General features: G+C 36.2%; 1 protein-coding gene across 4 annotated transcripts in view; it reads left to right on the forward strand.

Moving 5' to 3' along the window:
• Nucleotides 1–26,812, forward strand: part of HELZ (helicase with zinc finger) — an 83,664-nt gene that overhangs the window by 51,848 nt on the left and 5,004 nt on the right. For 3 of the 4 annotated variants that reach the window (XM_048064579.2, XM_048064581.2, XM_048064584.2), the window contains exons 16-29: nt 310–488; nt 2,058–2,176; nt 4,018–4,163; nt 5,494–5,641; nt 8,163–8,346; nt 9,342–9,570; nt 13,851–14,055; nt 17,985–18,036; nt 18,839–19,032; nt 21,390–21,600; nt 22,085–22,161; nt 22,641–23,208; nt 23,578–23,818; nt 24,961–25,474. In XM_048064579.2, the coding sequence (XP_047920536.2) occupies nt 310–488; nt 2,058–2,176; nt 4,018–4,163; nt 5,494–5,641; nt 8,163–8,346; nt 9,342–9,570; nt 13,851–14,055; nt 17,985–18,036; nt 18,839–19,032; nt 21,390–21,600; nt 22,085–22,161; nt 22,641–23,208; nt 23,578–23,818; nt 24,961–25,474 (3,067 nt within the window). The remainder of the gene's footprint in view (nt 1–309; nt 489–2,057; nt 2,177–4,017; nt 4,164–5,493; nt 5,642–8,162; nt 8,347–9,341; nt 9,571–13,850; nt 14,056–17,984; nt 18,037–18,838; nt 19,033–21,389; nt 21,601–22,084; nt 22,162–22,640; nt 23,209–23,577; nt 23,819–24,960; nt 25,475–26,812) is intronic. The other variant, XM_048064582.2, reaches the window with a different exon arrangement.

Genomic DNA, 26,812 nt, shown 5'->3' on the forward strand with positions numbered 1-26,812 from the left:
AATTTACTCACAGATAAAAATGATACTAGTATGAAGGTCACAGTACTCAAATATATGAAGAATTTAGAGATTTCTATATGTGAATTAATCCCTGATAGCTATTCGTATATGTAGTATTGCACTGCAGCAAAAAAAAAAAAAAAATGGGAAGAGAATCGAAGATATTTTAGCATGTAATTTTGCATAGTAGTGACGTTTTGCTTCCCAAAGACTCTTATTTACCAGAAAACAGAATACTAGCATTTGAAATAATTAGGCTGTCACTGTGTTCCAACTGTACAGAAAATAAGCCCCCTTTTTATTTTCTAGGGTATATTTCAGAAATCGCTGGGTAAAGACTGTCCACCCAGTTGTGCATCAGTACTGTTTGATTTCAAGCACACATTCCACCTTTCAGATGCCACAGAAAGAAGATATTCTTAAGCAACGAGTAGTAGTTGTTACGTTAAATACATCACAGTATCTGTGTCAACTGGATCTTGAACCAGGTATGATAATTTCTAAATAAGTATCTATAAGGTGCTTTGGGAAGCATCCTTGTTTTTCCAGTGTCAGTAGCAACTGTTCTTTCTGTTCCTTACCCAATTTTTTAAACTGTTCAGAAATAAAGTAAAAAAATTGCCATCTTAAAATGTTTTTCTCTTTCTTTTTTAATGAATAAATGTCTATTACAAAGCTATAAAATTGCTGGCATTCAAATGCTCCTTTTTCTTATTACTAAAGAAGCAGTATTATGTATGATCTGGTGTTTCTGAGATCCAAGAGGGAAAATTCTATTTGAGATTCTGACTTTGAATAGTGTGCTCATTAAGTTCTTTACTCAGTGGAGCATGTAAGCATAAATACACACGCAGAGCTTTTTTCTTGTTTTATGGATTGTTTAGCTTTGCAAACAATTCCCACACATACAAACTCATGCTATGTTAACATGATACATGCCAGTTGTTTTCTAAACTGAAATATCGTAGACTGATTTACTGGGACAGAGGCTGCTTTGGATTTATTGTTTACTTTATCTCCAAATGAAATCCATCTGGTTTTTGGAGAATGTGGAATTTCTTTACAAAAGCTATTAAAGTTAGCTTTTTACGGTTACATTTAGTCATTTATTGCGACACAGGAAACTGATATAGAATTTAGGGTACATATTTTCAGGTCTTTAAATGGGAGTAACTGCTTTGACAATAAGCTGTGTACAGTCATGTCATGGTAATGTGTGTGCAGCTGTATGAAACTCATGTTTTCCAAAGAAAATTGCTTCATTTTTATGTATGCAATCTTACTTAGGTGGTACGCTAAATCTTCTAAAACAATGTTTTAAACCTTAGTATATAAGAGTATACAAAAATATTTATCTCCTGTATCTATCCAGAATTTACCTTTCATAAAATCTAAGCTTCCTGTGGCCCAGATTTTTTCATGTGCATGTTAACCAGTGCATAGATTCAACTCCCCACCTTTTGGTCCAACATTATCATAAGATTGAATTCAAATTTTTCTTAACTTGGGTTCCTTTCTCCTCCCACCCTCTACATTCTGTAAAGCCCATTCTCAGTAAAATGTTTAGGTATGTGTGCAATTTCAATGAGAATTTTAGTATGTATAAAGTAATTTAATAATGCTAATGTACATGAGGAAAATCATGTTTATGGTCTTTGTCCAAACTTCTTCAAGACTCATGCTAATGAAAAGTTTTTCAGATATGAGAAACCTTCTGAGGGATGTTTGTCAAGAGATGTTTTCTCTTTGCATAAAGAGAGCTCAGATAAAACACTTGTGTTAATTTTGGGTATATTGGGAGAAAGAGGCAGATCTGTGGACTACTGCTAATGTCACTGACAATCAGTTGTTGACCACCATTGGCCATCTGATGGGTCTGAAAATTGTGTAGTTCTCAGTAATTACTAGAAATTCATTTGTGTAAGCCATACTGATTTTTTTTTCTGGTTTTTGTTGCTATCAGAATGTAGAACTCTTAGTCCAATTTCTTGTATTATTATCACTGTTTATTTTATCATATCTCAAGTTTCATTTATTTGCTGATATCTGTTTTACAGGTTTTTTTACACACATTCTGTTAGATGAAGCTGCACAGGCTATGGAGTGTGAAACTATTATGCCTCTAGCATTAGCTAATAAAAACACAAGAATCGTCTTGGCTGGAGACCATATGCAGGTAAGAGTTACAGATTTTCTTTAATATAAAGTGTATGTGTGTGTATGTGTGTGTATGTATATATATATATATATAGTGTGTGTGTGTGTATAATATATATATATATATATGGACATTTATCTGCTCCAAATGACCGTGGTATGTGAATATCTCTAAAGTAGACTTAGAGTATTTCTGTAAAGTGAGAATATAATGTTACTTCCATTTTACAAGATCAGAATTAAGGCACAAAGGCAGTGAAATGAATTGTGCAAGGCTATATAGGAAATCTGTGATAGAACAGACTTGGACCCAGTCAACCACTGAACTATATGCAAGTAAAACTTAATTATGAAGGGGGAGGTGCATAAAATGTACCAGCCATATAAGAGACAGGGAAGTCAAGAAAAATTCAAGGGTTGTTATTTGCATAAGATACGGTGATATTTATACAGTCAGTGTAGGAATTTCTTTATGACTAGGAGTCCATGTTGATTTTTGAAAGAACTGAAGAATATGGGCAGTGTATTGTGGTTTAGACAACTTTTTTTTTTTTTTTTTTTTAATATTGGAAACATCATAATCTGTTAAGGACTTGAACTAGTAAAAAGTGGCAAGCTGAAGCTGACCAGTGCCTTTATTTATTGTGATGTGCGTAGGAATTGTTTGGTTTAAAGAGTTTACAAGAGTTTAAAATACTCATTATGCATGCCATTTTGCAGTGTGCAGGCCTGGGAAAGAATGCCTAGAAAAGTCATCCTTACTTGTTTTGTTGATTTAGGCCAGGTCTGTTTGTTTTTATATATTTGCCTTTAATTCTCTTGACAGTTCTCAATGGCAATGAAGTGGATGTTTGCATTGCTATAAGTAATTAACTTAGAGTAGATTTCCCACCTACCACTATCACCTCTATCATACATACGGTTCTTCAGGTCCTGCCAGTGATGTCTGTCTTTTCCTTTCCTGTTTTGATTCTTTTGCTGCCATTACATTGAGTTTGCACATCCTGCTGCTGGATCATTTAAAGTAATGATAATAGTAATCCCAAGGACTCACATAGCACTTTTTAAATACATATCTCAATAGTGCTTTTTAAGAAGTTGGAATCCTTACTGCTTTAGGCTAGAGCTCACGAGTCCCAGCTGGATGGCTAGAGTTAACTCTGGCCTGTGTGTCTCAGCCTATGAATGTAAAGAGCAGTTTTATAGGACAAGTTCGCATGGAAGTTATTCTGTGAGGCGTTTAAATTTCTAAAGCTGACATCTGAGAATTTAAAAAAAAAAAAAAAAAAAGTAAAGCTCAAACTCAGATTCTGAATAATATGCGTTCAGAAAAACAATGGATTGGCTTAATTTCCAAGTTTTTGAATTTTGATTAAAAGTTGTTTTTTGATCATCCTTGTTTTGGATTTTCCTGCTGTAATAGATGGTGTTTTTGTTGTAAAACAAGCCCAGTAGTAGTTCAGTGGATTAGTAACTGGGCCACCTTAGTTTATGAACTGTTCTGTGGATGGTAGGGGTTTTTTTGGTCATACAGATCTCTGCTTTGAGTTATTCATCTTTGCAAGCCACAAAGAAAAAAAACCTTAGATACAAGGGTTCTTCTCTCCTTTTACCTAGTTATTGAATGCCTTATTGTTCCTGTAAGAGCATGCTGGTCTTTTGTCACTTTTACAGTAGGAATAGGCATTTCTATGGAGCAGTTACAAGATGCTTAGCCATGGCATATGTCTTCTAACTATGAATGTACAGTTATAGTAAGGTTTTATTTTTGTTTTGATGCAAAATACTTGTCTCGGGCGTCTGAAATTCTAAGTCCATGTATTTAGTTACATTTTCTTTGTATGTGTGTGTCTGTTACAGCTCAGTCCTTTTGTCTACAGTGAATTTGCCAGGGAAAGAAACCTGCATGTTTCATTGCTTGATCGGCTCTATGAGCACTACCCTGCAGAATTTCCATGCAGGATCTTGCTGTGTGAGAACTATCGCTCCCATGAAGCTATCATCAAGTAGGTGTGAACTTTTTCACTGTATCATGCTTTGACTGGTGTGAGTGAACAAAACTTTCCCTCTGTGCCGTGCACAGCTGAATGAAGCATTACAAATTTCTGTAATGAAATCTTAGTTGTTTCAAAGTTAGAGTAATTCCTTGTTACTAGGTTGAAATTCAGACAGCAGAGATTCGTTTAGATACCTTGTGTTACAGAGTCCCTCATTCAGGGAGGGATGCTTTGGCTGCAAGGCAAAGAAGAGCTAACTTTTCCTTTTTAACCATTATACTGTATTTGGTAGAGTCTTTGAACTGTCAGAATTTTAGAATTACTTGGGTGGATTACCTTGGAACAGTAAGCTATGTACACTATAAGGAACATACAGATACACAACTATGAACAGAAAAAAATAGGTCAAAATTTGGGTATGTTTTTTTCTTATTGTCTTTTGCTTGTTACTTCTTTCAGGACACATTAATCAGTGGCTTTGCATTTTTATGCTACGATAAACTAATGGCTGCTAGTGTAATGAGCTCATCCATGAGCTGTGCTAGAAAGAATAAGTGCAATCATGGGGAAAAATGCTGAAGTTTAAATCCTGAATCAAATATGTACTGAGGGATATTGTGTTGGTATCCAGTCATACTAATTAGGTTATCATTGTGTTCAAAGCAAAGGCAGAAATATTTAAGTGCACTGGGGATTCAAAAATGGTAATACAAAATATTTTGTTACACAGCTTGATCTCTCTTCATTTTATTTCTTATACATTCTAGACTTCCTCTAAGTTTCTAGAAATTTTAAGTTATAAATGAGAGGGAATCCGAAAGGGAAAGGATTGTTTCAGCTTTTTGTTAGAGATAATTTCCATGAACTTGACTCAGAAACTTCAACACTTGAGGTTCAGACAGTGTGTTCCTGATTGTGCTCCATACACATAAAATCTTTAGTAAATATACCTTCTAAGTTCAGCAAGTCTTAATAGATGTAAGGAGGCTCATTGTCCAGCCCACCCATGGAAGACCAGACCCTGGCAACAAGTGCCCCTTATGCGATGTTTTGTCACCAGAAATTGAGTGTGAAACATTAGCGAGAATGTTAGTAACTTTGTCAAGCTTCAGATTAGAAGAAAATACTGCCTTTAGAAAAGCGTATTTTTAATGCCTTCTGTTCTGTCTGTAGTATGGGTATACCAGTTCAGAGAATTTGCTTGGAGATGCTAAATAGTAATCAGTGGTTTTCCTTATGAAGTATTTTGTGATTGCGTATTTTACCAGTGAAATTTGCGTATTTTAGCAGTGAGCTCATATGTAGACTCCACATTTTATTCTGTTTTGCCTTGCTACAGTTACACATCTGAACTTTTCTATGAAGGCAAATTGATGGCAAGTGGAAAGCAGCCAGCACACAAAGATTTCTACCCTTTAACTTTCTTCACAGCACGTGGAGAAGATGTGCAGGAAAAAAATAGTACAGCTTTTTACAATAATGCAGAGGTAACTCTTCTTTGGTTTAATTCATGATTGTTTTCTTAAAGCCCCCTTACCCCAAAATTTCTTGGTTTACGCTCAGTGTGGGTGGAAGGCATAAATTGTTGTCTAATGGGAGAGAGAAACATGAAATTTGCTAAACATGGAGTAGTGAACGTTGCAATTGTAGTAAACATTTCCACTAATTTATCTTCTTTTTCTCTTTGCAAATTGCAAGCTGCTTACAGTTCTCTTAGGCTCATTCTTCAGGATGTCTTTCCTGATAATTTTTGTGACAGTCTGATGGATGTATCTTAGCAACTGAGAGTAACTGCAATTTGAAGTAAAACTTAAATTTCTTCTACTGTTGTAGAAATGTTCCCACTCAGATAAGAGTTCTCTGCAGTAACATTTCATATTTGCTTGAATATGTTTAGGATTGGTGTCTAATTGATCATGTGCAGATGAGATTTTTTTTTTGTGAGAATTTATTCTCAAAATGTTTATTTCACACTTACAGGTATTCTTCAAAAACTATTTTTTATCATTCCTTCCTCTGAGGTTAAAAAATAAAAAAAAAGACACATAGGTGCATTTCAGCCTCCAATGACTCCTGGACACATCACTGAAGGCATCTGACTGCTTTCATCAGTGTACTTGTACTGCTTTGCCATTTAAAAAAAAAAAAAAAGTTGGAAAAAATGCTTTAAATATCTTCAGTGGCCCAGTAACTGTCTGAAAATTGTGAGTCATTAATAGCTACAGGCAGAAAAGAAGGACAACAGCTGCTTAATCACCAATATAAACTGAAATTCAGATGATGAGGGAGATTTTTTCTGTCTGGCCTTTAATCGAAACTTGTATCGGGGCATTTTGTAGTTCATTGGTGCATATATTAACTATCAGTCAGGAAAATAAACTTTTCTTTTTGGTATTAACTCTAAAATGTATCTCTATGGTGTTAATTCAAACCAAAGCTATACTCTGTCTCAAAAGCTTACTGAAATATTGGCAGAAGATCCTTTTATTTGTGCTATGCTTTTTACAGGTCTTGAAGTTTATTCTAATATACTTTGTTAGCAGAATTAGCTTTTAAATATGAGAATTTATATTGTGCAAAGCTATATTCAGGACTTGCTCAAAACCTGCCAGATGTTTTCACTGTATTCTGAAAACCTGAAATATAACAATAAACTATTTGTTATTTTTTTAGGATTAATAAGTCTTTTCACTTTATTCATTTCCTCATGATTTTTTTTAAAGAATTCTAAATCTTTCAGTAATCTGTCCCAGTTTAGATTTGCTTTTTAAAAATACATACTTAAATGAGAATGTCATATAGTCAGATGTTAGATTGTAAGAAGTCAGCATGAAACAACAGGTTTTCATTAGTTAAGGAATAGTATGCTTTATGAATATCATTTGTCTATACCCATTATGATTTATATGGTTTTTCATATTCCAGAAATATCTGTGAAAGCCCCTAGAATTCACACTTATCAAGTTGAAGAAGAAAAAATATAAAAGCTAAGAGCAATAAATTTAGTTTTAACACTCCATTCTCACAGATAAAGATAACTGATTGGATAGAGAAGAGAAGAAATTTAAGAATACGTAAAGCTCTTGTAGGAAAGACTGCTTAGCTACTATTAGGAGAGTGAGCTTGCATTTGTGATGCTGAAGGAAAACTGCGTTCGTCAGTTATCGTACCTTAAGTAGGTAAATAAATACTGAATGGCACTGAATGTTTATTGAATGATAAATTGACATTTATTGAATGACATTGAATGTAAATATCTTAATAATAATAATAATAATAATAAATCCTCCAAAATTAAAAAAAAAAATCTTCCAAAGTTAAACCAACCAACCAAACAGAAGTCACTATGCCTGGCACATTTTGGCAGGAGGTTACTTTGAGCCTGTCTCCTCATAGGAGGCGTTTTTTCAAATTTTATTGTTCGTTAGTCTTTTCAGGTAGCACACTTAATTCTGTCTCATTGAGATGAAGTAGCAGTTGATGAATAATCTGAAACTCCTGATTGTATCCTTTGGAATGGGAAGTGAATGTGCCCCGGTTATACATGGTCTTTTTTCTTGAATTTTCAAACTGAAATATGACATACGTAAAATCCAGAGTAAAAATTAAATAATCCCCATCTAGACAGTATATTTACTTATAGAAATTAGGTAAATATGTTCAGAAAGGTTCTACAGCACTTGACATTTTAGTAAGATCATAAGTATGAAAATTAAGGTTATTAATATCATTTCCCAGTTTGTACTTTAAAGCTGACATTTTTGTGGGCAAAATTTTAGTTCAAGGTTAAAAAAGGTAGTGCATAGTAAATACTTTAAATGCATTGTTTTAATACATAACATTTTAAAGTATCAGTATAGAACACAATAGTATTATTGCTTGTTCAGTAAGGCTGTGTGATGCTGTGTGATTTAAATGTCTTAGGGCTTTAAAATTCAAATTCTCTTTCCATATCAAAGAATGATCTTCATTCAAGCATTCTTTTAAGGATTCTGACTTTCTTTTAAGGTGTTTGAAGTAGTAGAGCGTGTTGAGGAATTAAGAAGAAAATGGCCTGTTGCCTGGGGCAAATTGGATGATGGCAGTATAGGTGTCGTAACACCTTATGCTGATCAAGTGTTCAGAATTCGTGCTGAACTTCGGAAAAAAAGGCTGTCTGATGTCAGTGTAGAGAGAGTGCTAAACGTTCAGGGTAAGTAATACTTATATGTCTCAAAGATATGCTAAGGAAGTTTAAAATCTGACTGTTAAAGTTAAATAAGATGTACTAAAATCTTAAAGGGATCTGAACAAAGGGAGACCTGTGATACAGCCCATGAAACTGATTTGAGTCAGAATGAAGAGAGTCATGAGTCAGAATGAAACTGGCAAGTTTGCTGATTAGCTGTTATTCCAACATAGAATAGCAAAATAATAAAGTCATGGATATATATATACTCAAAAATAAGTTCAAGAGTATTTTAAGAATAAATTGATTTATTGAAAACTGTGAAAACTGATGTATTTTCCTTGTAAGGAGGAGAACAGAGTTCCAGATTAAAATGTAGCAAGACTTTACCCTCAATGTTTTACTGATTTTCTGTTTATAGAATAGAATGTAAAAAGGGGTCCACAAACTTAGGGGTTTGTCCCTGGGATCACTTTGATAACATAAGAATTTTGTGTAGGCATAGCCTGTTGCTAGGTTGCACTTTTAGTCAGTAATAAACAAAGGAAGATAAGTAACTGAGTGACGGTGAGTGGTGTGATCTGGTTTTTTTTTTCATGATAGTTACATACGTCATATATAAGCCATATATTTGAGAGAATTGCTCAATATGAAACAAGATATGTCCAGAGCAATTTTTTCCTTTAAGATAGAATAAATTAATGCAAGATTTGTTGTTGGCTGAATGGAAACACTGTAAAGATGATTAGAATTTCAGAAAGTTCTGGAGTGATTAGTATCGAGATGAAAAATAATTTTTTTATAGAGGAAATATTCTTGTAATAGAAAATGCTATTTATAGTGCATCTTTTAAAAAATTTAAATCTTATTCTTGCATAAAGCTCTTCATGTGAAGGGTAGCTATCAATTCTTCAGAATATATAGGTGTGAAATCTGGCTGGCAAGTGCAGTGGTCTGATTGTGTTACTAACAGAAATAGCTAAAATTATCTCAGACACTTATTTTTTGTTTCATTTTAGGAAAACAGTTTAGAGTGTTGTTTCTCAGCACAGTACGAACGCGGCATACGTGCAAACATAAGCAAACACCAATTAAAAGGAAAGAGCAGTTACTGGAGGATTCAACAGAAGACTTGGATTATGGTTTTCTGTCTAATTACAAACTTCTCAACACTGCCATTACAAGAGCACAATCCTTGGTAGCTGTGGTGGGAGATCCTATTGCTTTATGTTCTATCGGGAGATGCAGGTACTTTATAAATGTTCTTTACTTAATCAGAACTACGAATGCTAGAAAATATTTGTATGACTGATGGATTTAAAAAACAATGGATGTTCTTTTAGCTGCCATATAAGACGTGATATATTTAAATCCTTAAAATAACCATATAATAAATTTGAAGTTCCCCACATTTATATCCACAGAGATGCCACAAAGATGGCAAAGCATTAATTGTATACCCACCTCTTGCAAAGGCTTGATTGAGCCTGCAGCATGATTTCAGCTTGTCCAAAGTACGCTGCTGAAGCTTAAGCTCAGACTGAGCAGGCAACTGTAACCTCGTGTAGAGTGAGCAGTGTCAGCCTGTGCTGCAGTAACTCCTGAGATGCCATCTACCAAGTATCTTCTGGAGCTGAAGTATACAGCTGTGCAAGGGCTGCTCTGATTAGTACATCTAGAGGCAAGGGAAGAGATTTTTTTTTTTCTTTTTTAAACAACGCTAGTGAAGAAGATGGCTACAGATGAGAGGCAGAGCATTTTAATATCTTCTAAGGGTGGACAAATCTGTCTTCTACTTACTTTGTTCTGTTTTTACCTTCTCATCCAGGATCAGTATTATCATGGGTAACAACCTATGGAGAAAGAGTGGTCTACCAGCTGGTCATTGTCTTTTATGTATTTACAGTTCTAATCTGTACTTGGCATTAACAATTGAAGATGCTTCACTTTTAATTTTTTTTTTCAGTATACTTGTAACAAATAAAAGTAATATAATTTCAAGTTCAAAAAAGTTCTGATGTAATTTAGGATTTTTAAGTTGAACATTATGACAGTCATGAAGGTAGAAGAATGAGAAAAAGTGTTTGTGTTTTTATGTGTCTTTGTGACACTAGGAAAAAACTGAACAAGATTTGAGTGAATTTACTTTTTATAGACCTAAATGAAGAAATGTGCAAAATGCTAAGAGATGTAAGCAGCGATGTTAAGGATACCAAGTTCTTGTTCTTCAAACGTTTCTTTTTCAGTGGAAGACCTGATATGCTAAGATGATCAGAGATAAGCCCTGAGGCTTTTTTCTGGAAGAAAGGAAGCAGTGCACTGACTGCATTAGTATAATAAAACTAAAAATATGTATTAGTCAGTTGTTACATATACATTGTATTCTATTTTATTGAGCAGTATTCTTCTACTGTATTGAACATGGATGTGGTTTTCAAAGATTAGAACTGAAAAGCCCAAGTGAAACCTAAACCTTTGTTTACTGCATTTAAGAAATATAACCTGAATTTAACTACTTATCTGCTGGGGGCATGTGAAAAGTAACTGAAAAGTAACAGTTGTAGTTTTATTTTGGTTTTCCCTTTCAGACGTGATGTAGTTTAACTGATCAGGAAGATCTCTGTGTTCCTGAGCACTTAACCCACAAATGACAAGTGTCTGTTAGTCTGCTTGGTGCAGGCTCCAGTTCACTGACCTGCACTGCAGAGATGCATGATTCCTCTCTGGAGGTTGCTGTGATGTGCTGACTGAGATTGCTGTTATTACTTCTTCCTAAATTGCCCTTAGTTGATAAATTTTACTTCCTTTTCCCACAGTCAAAATGCACAATGTTACCTAAGTCAGGTGGCTAGTTAATCCATAGTTAACACCTAGGACCGGTATTGGTTCTGTAACTACCTAAGTACAGCTTTTGTGGGGGAATAGGAATTTCCTTTAAACTTTCTAAATCCCAGGGGAGATGATGATCTCTTGGATTTTCACACAGGTCTGGCTGCTGAGGTTTAAGTTAGATAGCGAAAAGGAACCCAGCTTTCAAATACAGGAGCTCGGCAGTTTCTCTGCATATGACCCTTTCAAAATATCTCTGTGCAAAAGCCTGTTAAAATACAAGAATAGTAAAATGGAACATACGAGTATAACAGGTTACCTGTTACCTAAGTGACAGTGTTGGCAGTTAGGGATTGTGTTTGCCATTCTAAGACCAGCAGCTGTTTATATATGTATACGCTGTTCAGAATTATAGAACAAAAAAGATAATTAAGAAACAAGAAGGACTGGAGCTTTATTAGGATGTATCTCAAGCTTTGCTTTCAATACACCATTGTCTTGTATCAATGAATAATTGAACATTCAGTCTTTGAAAATAGTGCTGGAGGGGCTCAGGCACACTGCGGGAAAGATGGTTCTTTTTTCGTACAACGGGAGTATAGAAGTCTGAAAGAAGTGACATTTCGTTAGGAAAAACAGACCTCAAAAAAGTTTAGAGAGTACTTGAATTTTATAAATATTCTAATACCTGTCAAAATGAGTCAAGACTCTGTAAGGATAGTTGTAGAGAGCTTTGTGAAGTATGCCCAGGGTAATCATTACATTTCTGTGTGTTACAATCAGACAAGACAGGGCTGTTTTGGCAGACACTCCCTTTAAACTCAAGAGCACACTGGAAGACGGAGACAGCAGTATTTTATTCTCTGTTCTTACACCCCAGTACAAGTGTTCCATGTGTAGAGAGACTGCTTGGAGCATTTTAAGCAAAAATGTATGGGTCTCAGTGGATTTGTGGTACTTGGCAGTGGGTTTGGTGACTGAATTGATTAATCAGAGGGAGTTCCATCATTAAAGCATCCCAGTGAATTATTTCATTTTGGTTTTTAATCTTCGCTCAAAATGTTGCAAGATATATTTGCCTTAAAGTGAAATTAAGAAAAGGAGCCATCTTGCACCTAAATTAGAATATTCTTTCAAGAAAGGCATCTATCCTTTTCCACAAAAGGCAGCTACTCAGCAAAGCATGACACAGCTATTATAATTAGTATGCAGCAGTCTCTCATTTTATAGGTTCAGGGAGACAACATTGAAGTAAGCTTGCTTATTGGCCAGACCTTATTATTAAAGGATGAACTACAATGAGGAACAAAATATTTAACTTAAACCAAACCGAGATCAAACTAAAACAAACAACATAACCCCCTTCATCTAGGTAGGATGATGTGGTACCTATAAAAATGAGCCTTCCCGTTCTCTGTATGGCTCTGTGAAGATATCCTGGGACAAACGCTGTTGTTACTATCTTAGTTTCTGTAGAAATTGTGTGTGTAATTGAAATACATTACATGCTCTTTTATTTGACATCTCATAATGTACAAAACAGTATTGGGTTGTTAGCAATTATTTACAATCATTATATAATAGAGCAATTAAATATAATTATACATATTGTAAATATTTATCTACTATTGTTGTTTTTCCTCAGTCCTTTAATTTTAATCTGTGTTGGGACATTAAGGAGGGGAGTTAGTCAAATGCAACGCACCTCTTAGATCATTGTCTTTTTAGTCCTTTTTTAAAACTCTTTCATTACTCTTGATTTATTTTTTTTCCAAGAGAATACTTCCATCATTTTTTTCTTTTAAGTCATATCTTCCGACCTCATTTAAATATCTTTTAAGTAACTTCTCCCAAAAAGTTCCTGGGGGGGCGCAATGCAAGTCTAAACTTTGTGTGTAGATCCCCATACAGATGTTAAAAATGAAAGGAATTTATAAACAATAAAAAGACATGTCATGAGAAAGCAGAAGAGAGGTAGGATTCTTTTTTTATTACATGATTTAAATAAGCCCTTCACCCCCTGAAAAAAGTTGGGTATAGAATTACCACAGAGAAACTCATGTGTCATCTGGCTCCAAATTTCTTCCATACGTTACAGAAAGATCTGACATGCAATAAAAAACATGGTTTTATTTGTCTTCCACAAGAGGACCTCAAAGGCCCTCTAGATACTTTGGACACATTAATCTTTATGCGAGTCTGAAGAGCTTCACAAGAGTAGTTTTGAGGAGGGTATGTAGCAACTTGGTATTTGTGACACTGGAACTGAATGATCTGCCTACATTCATAGAATCTTCTGGAAACCTTTACCATGCCAGTGACTCCTTGAGGTTTAATAAATTCTGTAAATCAGATGCTTTCCAGAATTTGCAGCATTGCATTTACTAATGTTTAGTCTTTCAGGGAGAAATTCCAAGTTAAGATCTGTCCCTGATGTTAATATTAAATGTGGTATAGATCCAGTGCTGCAATCTGATCTGCGCAGACAGACCCGTATGTCCATTAAGTGTCTAGGGAGCTTTGCATTATGCTCTGGGGTTCAGATGAATGGATCAAGTTGCAGGATTGGTGGCTTGGTGTGTACAAGGAGCATACAGGAAAGATAAAAATTGACTTGGTTATATACAATCCATTTTAATTTTAATGGCAGCCATTGAGTCTTACTCCTTTTTTATTGTTTCTAAAAATTGTTTCCATAGGAAATTTTGGGAAAGGTTTATTGCCCTATGTCATGAGAATGAAAGTCTCCACGGTATCACATTTGAACAGATCAAAGCTCAGTTGGAAGCTTTGGAGTTAAAGAAAACCTATGTGTTGAACCCACTGGCTCCTGAGTTTATTCCTCGAGCTCTTCGACACCAACATTCAGCAAATACCACCAAGCAGCAGCAGTCGCCACCAAAGGTAAAGTTTCAGCGATAACGAACTTTGTCAGGAAGTGGAAGTGAATGTAGAAATGCATATTGGGAAATGATGTGAAAGGTTTATGGGGCAAGCTGTTATTTTAAAATGGCATCAATGCAATCAGATATAAATGCAAATTCTGCAGGGATGCTCAGCATTTTCAAGTGAGGGCTCTTGACTTTATTTGGCAATAACTTGAGTTGGTAAAGCCTTGTTCCCTTACTAATATATGTGCCTTGCGTCGCTTCGGCATATTCATTGACTGTGTTTCAAAGACTCTGATGAACTTCAGTCATCAGTCTTAGCCTCAGTGGTTAGAGAAGCCAAATGAAACCTCAGAACCAGCAACAATCCCTATCCCAAGTAGCTTCTGTTGATGGTACCCCCAGGAAACAGCAGGTTGGTGTAAACAGTGGCAGGGAGTAGAAGGAAACAACAAAATAAGAACTGCAAAAGATTTGATCTAAAAATCACATATAAAATTCATGGGCTTATGTAAGATAACTGTTTGATTTCATTAGAAATATGTAGTAATACAGTATAATGCCTAGATTATCTCACTGACAATGTCCTTCAGAAGGCCAGATCTTACCAGCGTCACGAGGACAGATAAGTGCAGTTACCGCTCAGTGATAATTTTCTCATCTCTTTTCATAAAAGTAGGTGAGGAAGTGATGAAAATAAGAGTCCTTGCTTCCTTAAGACGATAAAGAATAACACTGAATTTTTAGAGCTGTTTTATGGTATCTTAGTAATTAATTCTTTTAAATAGTTCTTTGTAGTTTATTTCAAAATTGTTTGAGTTATAATTAATTAAATTGCGTTTAGAGATGCAGGTAAAATGCAGGTTGTCAACTTCTGTGATGAATTCTGTTGCACATGAAAGAAGAAATGTAAATATTTTCCATAGCTTTGCATTTTTGTTGCAGGCTATATAACTGAAATGACATTTTTACCACTTAAAAAGTAAACAACCAGACCAAACAAACAACCCCCCCCAACATTAACAATACAAAATAGGAAGCCTTCCCTTTGGCGGTCTGTCCAAAAAGAGATTTTGTAAGTGATAACATTTGATTTCTTCATCCAGATGCATTACTCTCAGAAACAAACACCAGATTTCTAAAGCATCTAGCAATGTGTCAAAACACTACACTTACAGAAAACCATAAATTAAAAAATTGTCTATAAACAGTCGTTGTTACTGTCTCACTTCTCTTGAAGGCTTTTTTAAAATATCACTGTATTGATACTTCTAATTTATGGAATAAAAATGTATTTGAAAATGCAGATATAATTACATTTAAAAAGGAAAAAAAAAGTGGGAGTCCTGAGAATAGACTGGTTTTTTTTCTTCCAGTTTGTTAGTAAACTATACACATATGCAATAGAAATCAGAAGGCACACTTTGAAACTGCCAGCACTGTATTTTCAGTTTTAACTGAAGTGTTTTAACCATCTGTGTAACTATAATGAAATCTCTTCCTTCTAAATACAACTGACAGCTAGCATGTGCAGAAGCAGACAAAGTCTGCAGGTAATACTCAAATGTATACAGAAAGTGGCTGTGATAAGTGAAACATTTCCCTTTGCTGAAGTTTTAAAAGCAGATGGGTAGCTTAGCTTGCTTTGGGCCTCCCAAGTACAGTATTTAATATAAAAAGTTAAAAGGCTAAAATCCTAGTGCTGAAAAATCCTAGTATTTTATACTGAAAAATGAGAACAGTGTATCAGACACTGTTTTGTGCTGAGTTTATGGACATTTGTGCAGTTCAGATCTTGTTTTATACAGGCAGTGAAATGTAGTTTTGTAAAAATGGCACATTCATATTCAGCAGAACTGCTCGTTTTATTTTTTAAGGATTTAAAAATAAAAAGATTTATTTAAGGTTATTAAAAACTTCTGTTTAAAGAAGAAAACAAGTTTCAGTCCTGTCACTGAGAGCCAGGCAGCTAGAATGGAGCTGGCAGCTCTGGGCGGTGTGCTGCACAGCCCCAGCGCCTGGGACAGCATCTGCCTTTGGCCACGTTTGTGTGGCTTGGCCAGGGATGGTGGAAGTGCAGAAAGAACAGCAGAATTGGACAGGCACAGCCTTTAATAAAAGGTGATGATGTGGAAACCAAGTTTTCAGAACTTGGAGCTTCCTGCAGGGTAGTCAGCATACAGAAAATGAGGCTCTGAATTTCACAGCTCAGCCTGCTCCCGCTCACTGCCTATGTTCCAGCTTTTCGGCCTGGATTTGGACACTTAATCGGGATGCATCGTCAGTGAGGACCACAGGTCTGGTTAAGTCTTTGGAGAATACTCCCGTCTCCTGTCTGTTGACTAAGGGGGGATCCTTGGGAGTGGCAAGGCTGTTAACTGCCTGGAGTTAGGTACCTAAACCTCAGTGTGATTTACTTCCAGGTGCATTTAACAGTTAAGGATAACAGTTAAGTTTTTAACTAATTATCATAAAGTCATTAAGGCATCAGAACTATTAAAAGAAAAAAGGGGAAAAGACAAAGCCAGCACCTCCCTTCCGCAACACAAAAATGGTCCCAGTTCATTTGCATTTGAAAATCTGATACGGTTGCATGCTGAGGCTCCTGTTTAACAGGACAGCAATTCTTTTGAATTTGTTATTCACTGTTTTGCTTTTAAAAATATATAAAGCACCTATAAATTACAAGTATGGTAGGTAGAACAGAGATTTGGTATGCTTCTGTGCATCTAGCTTGATGCTAACTGACAACATAACAGATAGAGAAATGCTTTGTATTAATCATGAGTGATTGTTAAGGAATGTAGCTTCTCCAAGTTTTGTTTCAATTTGCCTATTCAGTAAAGAGAACAAGATTCAGATTTAAGTACTGTAATGTAATGAAAAGTAATTATTAATTTATTTTTCAATAATTCACTTATACAAGGGAGGGAGAGGGGGGATTCAGAGACCAGTTCTTTAATCTAGTTTATGCATGAATCAACATTGTCAAGCAACCTGTCTTGGTATCCTGACTAATTTGCTCAGACTGCTGGAAAACTGCCTAAAATTATCTCCTGGGCAAGAAAAGTTCTGCAGCATCAAAGGGTTTTTACATTTATTTTAAATTTGTGAAATTATTTAGGCCCAAATTAAGTAAGATATTCCTCTTCTGCAAAATATTTAAGAACATACTGACATTAGACTATGTGCTCACAGTTTATGAATATTAACTACTTAGTTGATGCTGTAAACTCATGAACTCAGGAGGGGTAACTCGGTTCGGTTAACCTCATTTTCTAATGTATAATTCACCAGGGGAAAACAGATTAATTCTCTGGAGTGCTCTGGTTCTATATTGCAATTTTGGGGTGCAATAACTAAGGGGAAAAGATGAATCTACTTCTGAAGATAAAGTGTAGGGAGGTGTTTTCTAAGGAGCTTGGGTGAGCAACTGCATGAAACTGGTGGCAGCTGCCTAGTTCCAAGTGTCCAAGGTTCTTGAGCTGGAACCTGGAGAAGAAAATAGACATTTGCATTGAGAGCTGCCACTGGACAGGATTGCTGAGGGTTATGTTAGCACTGGGTGCTGTTCCTGAAAGAAGTGAAACAGCAGGAGATAAAATAGTGAGAAAGAAAACCCAAAGAAGCTCATGGTAACTCTCCTTGCATCTGAAGACAGGCCTTGGGAGCGAGCATCCCCAGAGGCACTGGTAATGACTCACTGGTTAATTGAATTATTGGCATTTAGTATTCAAGTTTGAGAATTCATAGTCAGATGATGGAACTGTACAATTGAATGTATAAGAATAAAATGTTCAGCTAATTTCTTTAAAACTATCTTGTATTTGATTCAGTTATGAAATTCACTTGAAATAATAAACAAAGCTTTGTTTTATGCAAAGTCTGCAAAGCATTTATGCAAAGTCTGCAAAGCATTACTATTATTATTTTTCCCCTTTAAAGGGCAAGGTCCATCTTCATAACCAGAACGACCATTTCCCACCTGATGGAATTGGTAAGTATCTGCTGCTACTGAAGGAACTCCTCTGAGCTCACACTGATTTGGCTTCAGTCAAGTTTATAGTAATTTGACATGAATAGAGTATCTGGTCTACTCTATTTGAAAGCCATTTACCTCTTGTGTGCTCTTGGGAAACAGACTATAAGACCGTTAAGTGAACATTAGGTATTTCCAAGGCTGTTCCTTCACAGGTATTGTGTGCGCTGACTTTATAGCTTTATCACAGTATAGACATTGGACTGTTTAAAAAATAGCTTTTTGACATACCTGATGTAAAATGCTGTACCGGCGTATTTGCATTGTAAGAGTTAGGACATTCTATTGCATGCGGTGTTATACGATATATTTTGAACTTATCTGGATATATGACAGTACAATATATTACTGAGCACGCTTTTTTGCAAGATAGCATGCAACAGCTTAAGAATTTTGTTATTAATTTAAAACAGCATTAATCTAAATCTTGTCTTCCCTGCTAGAGAAAGGAGGATGATAGTTTGATGCAGTGTTTAACAGCTTCTCTTACTGTCAGCATGTTTAATTGGTTTGGGACATTCTTTAATGCAGTTACCAGCGACCTGTTTTCTATATCTCAACTCATACTTTCTGCCTCTTCAAATTTCTGAAATTGTTTACAGGGTTTGATATATGATTAATGCTTTTTCTCAGTATATCAGACCTATCCTGTTAATGTTGCCAGTATGCTTTATAAAGATAGATGCTATTAGGATGAAAAAAAGAAAGTAATAGACTTCATATTCTCTTTTTTCTTTTTTCTTTTTTTTTTTTTTTTCAGTTCAGCCCAATCCTTCTGTCCTAATAGGAAATCCTATCCGAGCATATACTCCTCCCCCTCCTCCTCTGGGACCTCACCCCAACCTGGGGAAATCTCCAAGTCCTGTTCAAAGGATAGATCCACACACTGGGACAAGTATTCTATATGTACCTGCTGTCTATGGAGGAAACATGGTCATGTCTGTGCCTTTGCCTGTAAGAATTCATTTCTTTTATTCCCTCACCATTTATTGTATATAAAAGAAATCAAACTATTGAATATTTTGTTGACTGTTCCAGTACTTCACTTCAAGTATGTGTCCTTAGCTGTTTCTGTGAGTGACTCTACCAAGGACCGCCAGAAAAGGAGGACTTAAAAATGTTGTTTCCACAAATAACTCCAGGCAGCCTAAAAGCAATTTCATGTTAATGCCATTTAATGTATTTTTTCAGCTCTAGGCATAGAGACACCAGTGGGATCTCTCATCTGACTTCAGATACCTGCGTGTGAATTAATTGCCTAGTCCATTTCTTAATCATTGTAGAGACGTAGGCGATTCAGACAGAGCTTGTTTTTCTTTATTGGCTTTATGCAGTTTAAATCACCAGCTTTGGATGTCTGCAGTGCAAGGTGTCTGAAGTGTAGTGATAAGAAAAATAAGCATGCTGGGATGTTTTCCCCTTCCAGAACTTCATAGTGAACCTGTTTCGTTTCCAATCCCTTTCTTTATGGCATTTGAGAACACAGTGAAGATCCCTAATCAGGTCTCTTGAGCTACATTTCATATGGAATTTTGCATTATGTATAAAACTAACCCAGCAAAGCTCATGTGAATTAAAGAAGCACTCTGATTTAATTCTAACCTTTACAGTCACATTCCAGGTAGAAAATAGGAAGGAAAGAACAAAAGCTTCAGAAGTGATGTTGTGGAGTAATGTGGGCATTGTCTGTATGAAGGACATGGAACCTGCCATGCATATGTGCTTAATGCCATTCCTAAGCATTTGCATACACCTTATTAGTGTTTTTTTTAAATTACTTGAGTCCTCTACTGAAATACAGGTTATGGCCCCCATACAGGGGACTTGCTGTAGGAACTCTAGTTCTAGTAGCTTGTAAGTTTTGGATCAACTGGAAGCTATAGATTGATTTTCTTCTCTAGGTCAAGTAATTTTCCTTTTTCCTAGCTTACTAGAAATCTATATTTGATGGATAAAATTAAATGGAATGAGAAGGCCAGCAGCTGTATTGTTGTCATGCTTGCTTACATTATATTAGTATCAAGCCAAGATAACTTGAAATTTTTGTTTTATTGTTCCAAGCTTAATATATCTTTATTTATTTCCAACCAGAAGAAATGTATTAGGAATAAGTATTGTGAGCTCACCTTCCCTGAGGATGGACTTTTAAATAGTTAAGTTGGAAAACTGAGGTACTAATGAGACAGCTGCTTTTGAAAAGAAATTTATTGGAGATGATTTGAGATTGCACAGATGCAACAGCAGCCTAAAGCTAAAGTTCAAAGTGCATATTTTGATGGCAAATAGAAATTTTAAAAAAAGAATTGCATGGAAGTTTTTACACTTCAAAATAAGTAGGGACCGAAGTAAAATGTGTTTAGTTCACAGAAGATAAAATGATCTCTTTGCATTGTTTAAGTCAGTTTCCATACCAGTGTAAAACATGAGGAGTTTGTCTGCTGTCATCAGTAAAGGATGCTTTGTCAGCCTGAGTGTTGGTGATTCCTTTCCTAGCACTCTCCTCTTATTCATATATTTGCCTTCTTTTAATAAATTCCCTACACGGCAAGATCGAACTAAGTTGATCCAGAGCTGTCTTCCTTTGCATTCCTTATAGAAGTGAATTTAAAATGTTGTAAAGATTCCTGACTTCTTTTACATGCTTTCAGGAGGTGGATTTTACTTCAAATAAATAGGAAGACAATCTGCAATGCATGTATCACATGTAGAATAGACACTCTGGAGTGGCCCTGTCATTCTTAACATGCGGATAGTCGGTTCTGCCAGTAGTTCAGCTAACTTCACTAAGTGTCTTGTGGGTGCAGAGGTATAGTATGCCCACTCATTCTGTGTTACAAGTTTACAAAACTGGGTGATAAAAGGACCATGAGAAATTCCTCAGGCTAGGGGGGTTCACTTCTGTTTTCACCCTAACATGTAGCCTAGTCTCTCTTCAACTACTAGGAAAAAGGGCTTTATTTTTTATAACTTCACCCACTTCTATTTATTAAGAAACGGATATAAAATTTATTAAAATATAATTTGTCCATCAATCTTTGCACACCTAATCTTGGCACCACTGAAACCGGAATGGATTTCAGTACAAGAACACTTGCCAAAAATAGTCTGCCAAAATCTTTGCTCTTTGCTCCTTGCTGCTAGGCCTACGTTCTTGCTATCCCTTTCAACACTACCTGTAGCTGTGTGCTAGTGTGCCAGGTCATCTGATGCACGGGAAGCTGGTTCTTACTGATGTCATTATCAATGTGCCTGTTACATTACTTCCTTTATTGTACCTTACCAGGTTGCATCTTTTCTTTTTAATTATGTAGGTACCATGGACGGGGTATCAGGGTAGGTTTGCAGTTGACCCTCGAATCATTACTCATCAAGCAGCTATGGCATATAATATGAACCTGTTACAGGCACATGGGCGTGGGTCTCCTATACCTTATGGCCTGGGACATCATTCACCAGTTAGCATAGGACAACAGCAGCAGCTTCAGCATCCAGACAAGGAGCAACATGAACAAAGTCGAAATGGTGAGTTGTTGGAATTCCATTGTAAATTGGTTTCATTTTGAGTAAGTTTGTAGCTTAAGTAGGGTATCGTGGAAAAGGATTTTTTTCTTTATTTTTCTCTTTTAAACAGAATTGAAGGATATACAGAGTCGAGAGAATAGCCTGTGTTTTGCCAGTACAAATAGAATACCTCAGATATTGTGGTATTCAGAGGAGGAAGTAATCAGAACAGGGGGGAAGGAAGGGATATATAGTAGTTCTGCTTCTGTTCTGCAGTCCAGTGATAACTTCAAGTAACATCGGCAATAGTTAAGGTGGAAGAACTACTTATTGATGATTAATGAACAAAGTGCAGAGATGAGAGGAAAAGAATTGTTAGGGTAAACTGTATTAAATTTCTATGGTACTAGTTACTCTAAATTTTCCCGTGTCTGGAAAAAAACAACAAACAAAAAATATCATTATTCCATTATAACTAGTTAATAAATTTCTTAAATGTTTTTAGGTAAAAGTGAAACCACTGCTGGACCTGAAATCAGTAAAATTCGAACACCTGAGAAGAAACCTGTAGAATCGAAGCAGGTTGGTTTGCACTGTTCTTTTAATATCCCTTCTTCTCTAGGTACTGTTCTGTTTTTTTGTTTGTTTTGTTTGTTTTTTGAGATGAGGTGCTGTCCATCTCTTTTAGACCTCTTCATGTGCTTTTTTTCTTTTTTATTTGCTAATTTTATTATTTGCTAAGTAGAATAGTGACAGTAGAATTACTTACATCCCTTCGAGAGGGGAAAAGAATTCAAATTCATGTAGTGACTATTAAGGATTTAAAATGAATTGACTCTTGAATATATGTCCAGTATATAGTGAAGAATATATTTGTTCTTAAAGAAAATAGTAGTTCTGTGGTATATTATGATGGGGGGCAGCGGAGGAATGGCACACATTTTGTAGAAGCTTTATAGACTTTATTTAATGTTAAATGAATTAATTAATTTATTAAATGAATTAATTAATTTATTAATTCCTGAAATTCTGTAGGTAAATTTTCCGTTCTCCTTTTCTAGGTTGACTTAGACACAAATTCTCAGAATAGAAGCCCGGAGTCACGTTCCAGTGTTGCTTACCCTAATGCTAAATTTCATCGCAAAGATAATCTTAACCCCAGGCAGCTGAATCTACATCTCACCCCACCCCACTCACAGTATGCAGTTCCCAATCGCCACTTCCAGCACCTGTCACAGATACCAAGGCAGCCATATCCTCTGCAACAGCAGCAGAACCTTTTAAGTCAACAACAAAATCATTTGCCTGAACAACAAAACCAAATGCCACCCCAGCAAAGCCAGGTAGTTCAGCAGCATAATCATTTGAATCAACAGCCTCCACAACCTTCGCAGCTTTCCCCTGCTTACCAGGCAGGCCCCAGCCAATCTTTTTTTAATAACCCAATTCCCCACCGACCACATTCTCCTGCTGTAGATGCTGTGATTTCAGAACAACACCCCCCACCTATGTTACAAGAAGTCAGTAATCCTTTGAGGCCTATTGCACAGCACAACCCTGTTCTGCCAACCCACTTGAACAACTTCATTGAAGAGAATCCATCAGGAATGCCCTTAGGGGACACTTTAGGTAGGTGACTTTTTCTTTATTTAAATTCAGTGTTCAGTTATAACTACATTGAAGTGAAAATGAAGGAGGTATTTACCTTTCCAGGCATATTGCTCTGAATTGGGTCATTGTTGGGTTAGTTTCCATAAGTAATGTCATTGAGCATAATTTGCTGCTTAAGGCATGTTTGAATATTCAGCACTTTATTAGAAAAATTCATGTTTATATGATTTTCCGTATAATTTAAATAACCAGGTTATACACTGCAATGCAGTTAGTAGATAATAGGCCCTGGAATATACTGTATAAAAAGTATTTTTTTTTTCTGACATAAAGATTTTTTTTTAAAAGGGACATTAGATAAATTTTTTTTTAAAACTATTTTTATAGATCGTATGCATGGAAATGTAGCTTTGGAAACAATAAGGCAGCAGCAACAAGCCAGGTTACAGCAATGGAATGAACATAATGCCTATCTCAGTCAAGGCACTATTCCATATCAACACCATCACCATCCTCATCTACCACATCTTCCTCAGCAACCAATTGGATTGCATCAACAGCAGCAAGTTAGGGCAAACTGGAAACTTGCCAGTAATACAGAAGATGAAACAGAGGCAACATATTCAAGGTATTTGTTTACTGAGTCATCAGAGCTTGTATAAAATTGAGCAGTGGGCACCTATCTGTAACACTGTGATCCAAGTACAAGGCGCTAAAAGGTATTGCATTTTGCTGCTGTTATTATGAAGGTTAAAATAGTTGGCAGGCTGACTTACAGCTATGCTTTTACTATGTGTTATGCTTTATTCTGTTTATTGGGTAGTAAAGCTGTAGTGAAAAAATACATTTATGGAGTATCTCAGTGCTGTATTTATGGAATAAGTAATGGAAAGAGAGTAACAACCTTGTGCATATAAAGGTGGTATCTGAGTGTAGTTAAGGCCTATTAAGCAGTAAATTCTTCAAAGTGAATTAGGCATAAAAGGCAGATTTCTGTGCTTGAAAAAACCAACCCCCTGCCCACAATGCTGCTCCCCAGTCAAATCCAAACTTTTCTTCCTTTTTAAAAAGCTTTTTATTTTAAAAGCAGATTGTAAAATATGCATATTCTTGAGATGGAGCATTAGGGGCCAAGAAAGAAAGCTGTTGAACATAAACAGAAAAATAGTTCCTGTGGCCATCAGCTTTAATCATGTATATTGTGAAGGCCAGATTTTAAAATTGCCTCTGTTTACTGTCATCTCCCACTATGCTTTATTTTCCATCTGGTTTGTTATAGCCATGGTAAAGCCTCTAAATGCTCTCTTATCTGACTCCGTAAAGTGCTGAATTGTATACTCCCTTCCTTTTGAAGAAGTTTGGAAATGTATTGTACACGTGAGGGGAATCCCTGATTGTTCTGGTTTTTAGCTTTTAAGGGGTTAAAATTTGATTTAACTGTGGGAAGTGTTTTCTATAATAAAGCAGGAAACCCTTACTTTGGTTGTCTCTTAAGAGATAACAAAAACTTGATTCTTCTGACTGAAAAGGAAATCTCAAGAGTTATTAAAACTTTGAAATGATTCAGGTAGGTATTTCATCCAGTTAATCCTCTTGTGCCTAATTTCTGATTGCTCACAGTCGCATCTTTTGAAGTTAGGGTCAGCAGGCTCAAAGATGAGTATATTTAAATCCAGTGGTTTGTGCTTTGAGTTTTCTCAACCGCAAAAAGAGTGGGATTTTAGAAAAACATTTTTTCTTTTTCTTGATACATTTATTCTGTCAATACAGATTCCAGGATTTGCTCAGAGAACTGTCACACCGTGATCAAAGTGAAAGTCGGGACTTAGCTGAAATGCCACCCCCTCAGTCAAGACTGTTGCAATACAGACAAATTCAGCCCAGAAGCCCACCAGCACTCCCTTCTCCTTCCTGCAACTCTAATCACAGTGGTCACTTTCCTAACTTCACTGAAAACAACAGAGACATTGAAATACCCAGTAACCCAGCATTTCAGCAACATTTACCCCAAATATACAATCCCCCTTTCTCAATGCCATCTGAACATATAACCCCATCTCCCTTGAAATACCTGCAACCTGATGGATCGTGGACTTATGCTAACCTACAGCAGAATCACCTAATGGGGCAGGGCTTTCATTATGGTATACCTCCATTGCCCCATAGGGCCCAGCAAAACCCTTTTATACAAATACAGAATCATCAGCATGCAGTTGGTCAGGAGCCATTTCATCCACTCACATCTCGAGCAGTATCTGCTTCTTCGCTCCACAGCTTAGAAGAGGTAGGCATTTTTGTCTGCTTATGCAATTGTCATGTCATTTTAATATGAAATTATATTTTGAAGTGGTCATGAATGCAAAATACCTCACATATGAAAAGCTCACACTGGGGATTTCTTTGAGATAGAATTTTCCTGCAAGTCTTCTGTGTTCACCCTGTGTGTATTTGTGGTTCTCATCGCTACAGGACTAACATTTTCTCTACCAAATAGGAGGTCTTGGCTTTTTGAATATTATTCAGAGTTTTTTGCAATCATTGCTCAGTTATCTGCAGGTTGTTTGTCTGGAGTGCAAATTAACCACACCTCAGGTGGAGACTCATGAGATGACTCTCTGGAAGGTCAGCTCAAATCAGCCAGCCAGTTGGCTCAGTGTTGAACTGTGAATGTGTTTGGGTTAGTTTTCTTACTAACCTGAGACCAGAAGAGGTACGGTTGTTTTAACGTGGTATGAAACCTGATATAGTAAATCCCACCTGGCCTGAGCTAATGCTGTGTAAAGCCATTCTGTGTATTTTGGGGGCTCAGTGTTGCGTACCAGTGCAGAGATACCCAGCTGTGTAGCATGAATCTGGGCATAGCACAAACCCTGCCACCCACGAGATGGCTCTGTCTCTGTCAATCTTTTTTGTTCTGGACTCTAGGGGAGGTAGTGTAATGGGATGTAGACTATGTGAGCACATATAGCCATGACAGGTCATGTTTTGAACAGGGGTTTTTAATCCCTGTTGGAATCTGGAGTGCTGAGGGAGTGTATGATATGCAGATATGGAATATGCTGGAGCTGGCTGTGTTACAGGACTGGAAGAATTAATATTCTCAGATAATCTTGCACGGACTGCATGTGATGAAATATTTGCACATAAAATTAAGTGGCATGTCCTGTGATACATTTATGTCAAAGTTTTTAGAGTAGCCATGATATGTGTTCATTACTATCCCACATGATACATGTTTCATTGCCTTTTGACTTCTGAAAGTAGAAAAGATCTTAGAGTTTATGTGCCTGAGCAAAATAACTAAAATTGAATGCCAGTGCATTTTTACAAATTTTTGTATTCTGCAGATCTAGAGAGGTTAATGGAATCCTCAGGCCCAGCTAGAGCTGTAGTAAGACTTGCTTTTATAGGCATTTAGAAATTCTTTGTTTCAGTCCATTAAGCCATACCACCTTGTATAAAATCTAATACTTTATGACAACATTTAATGCCATCAGTACAGCGGGATGTAAGAACAATGGCTCTTCAGCAGTAATAAACTAATAAATATTCCTACAGAGTTTGTGACGGCTCCTGCTATCTGAAGACAAATAGAGTGAGTCTTTATGTAATTAGTGCAAAT

Source organism: Anser cygnoides, chromosome 19, assembly GCF_040182565.1.
Source record: "Anser cygnoides isolate HZ-2024a breed goose chromosome 19, Taihu_goose_T2T_genome, whole genome shotgun sequence".
NCBI lineage: Eukaryota > Metazoa > Chordata > Aves > Anseriformes > Anatidae > Anser > Anser cygnoides.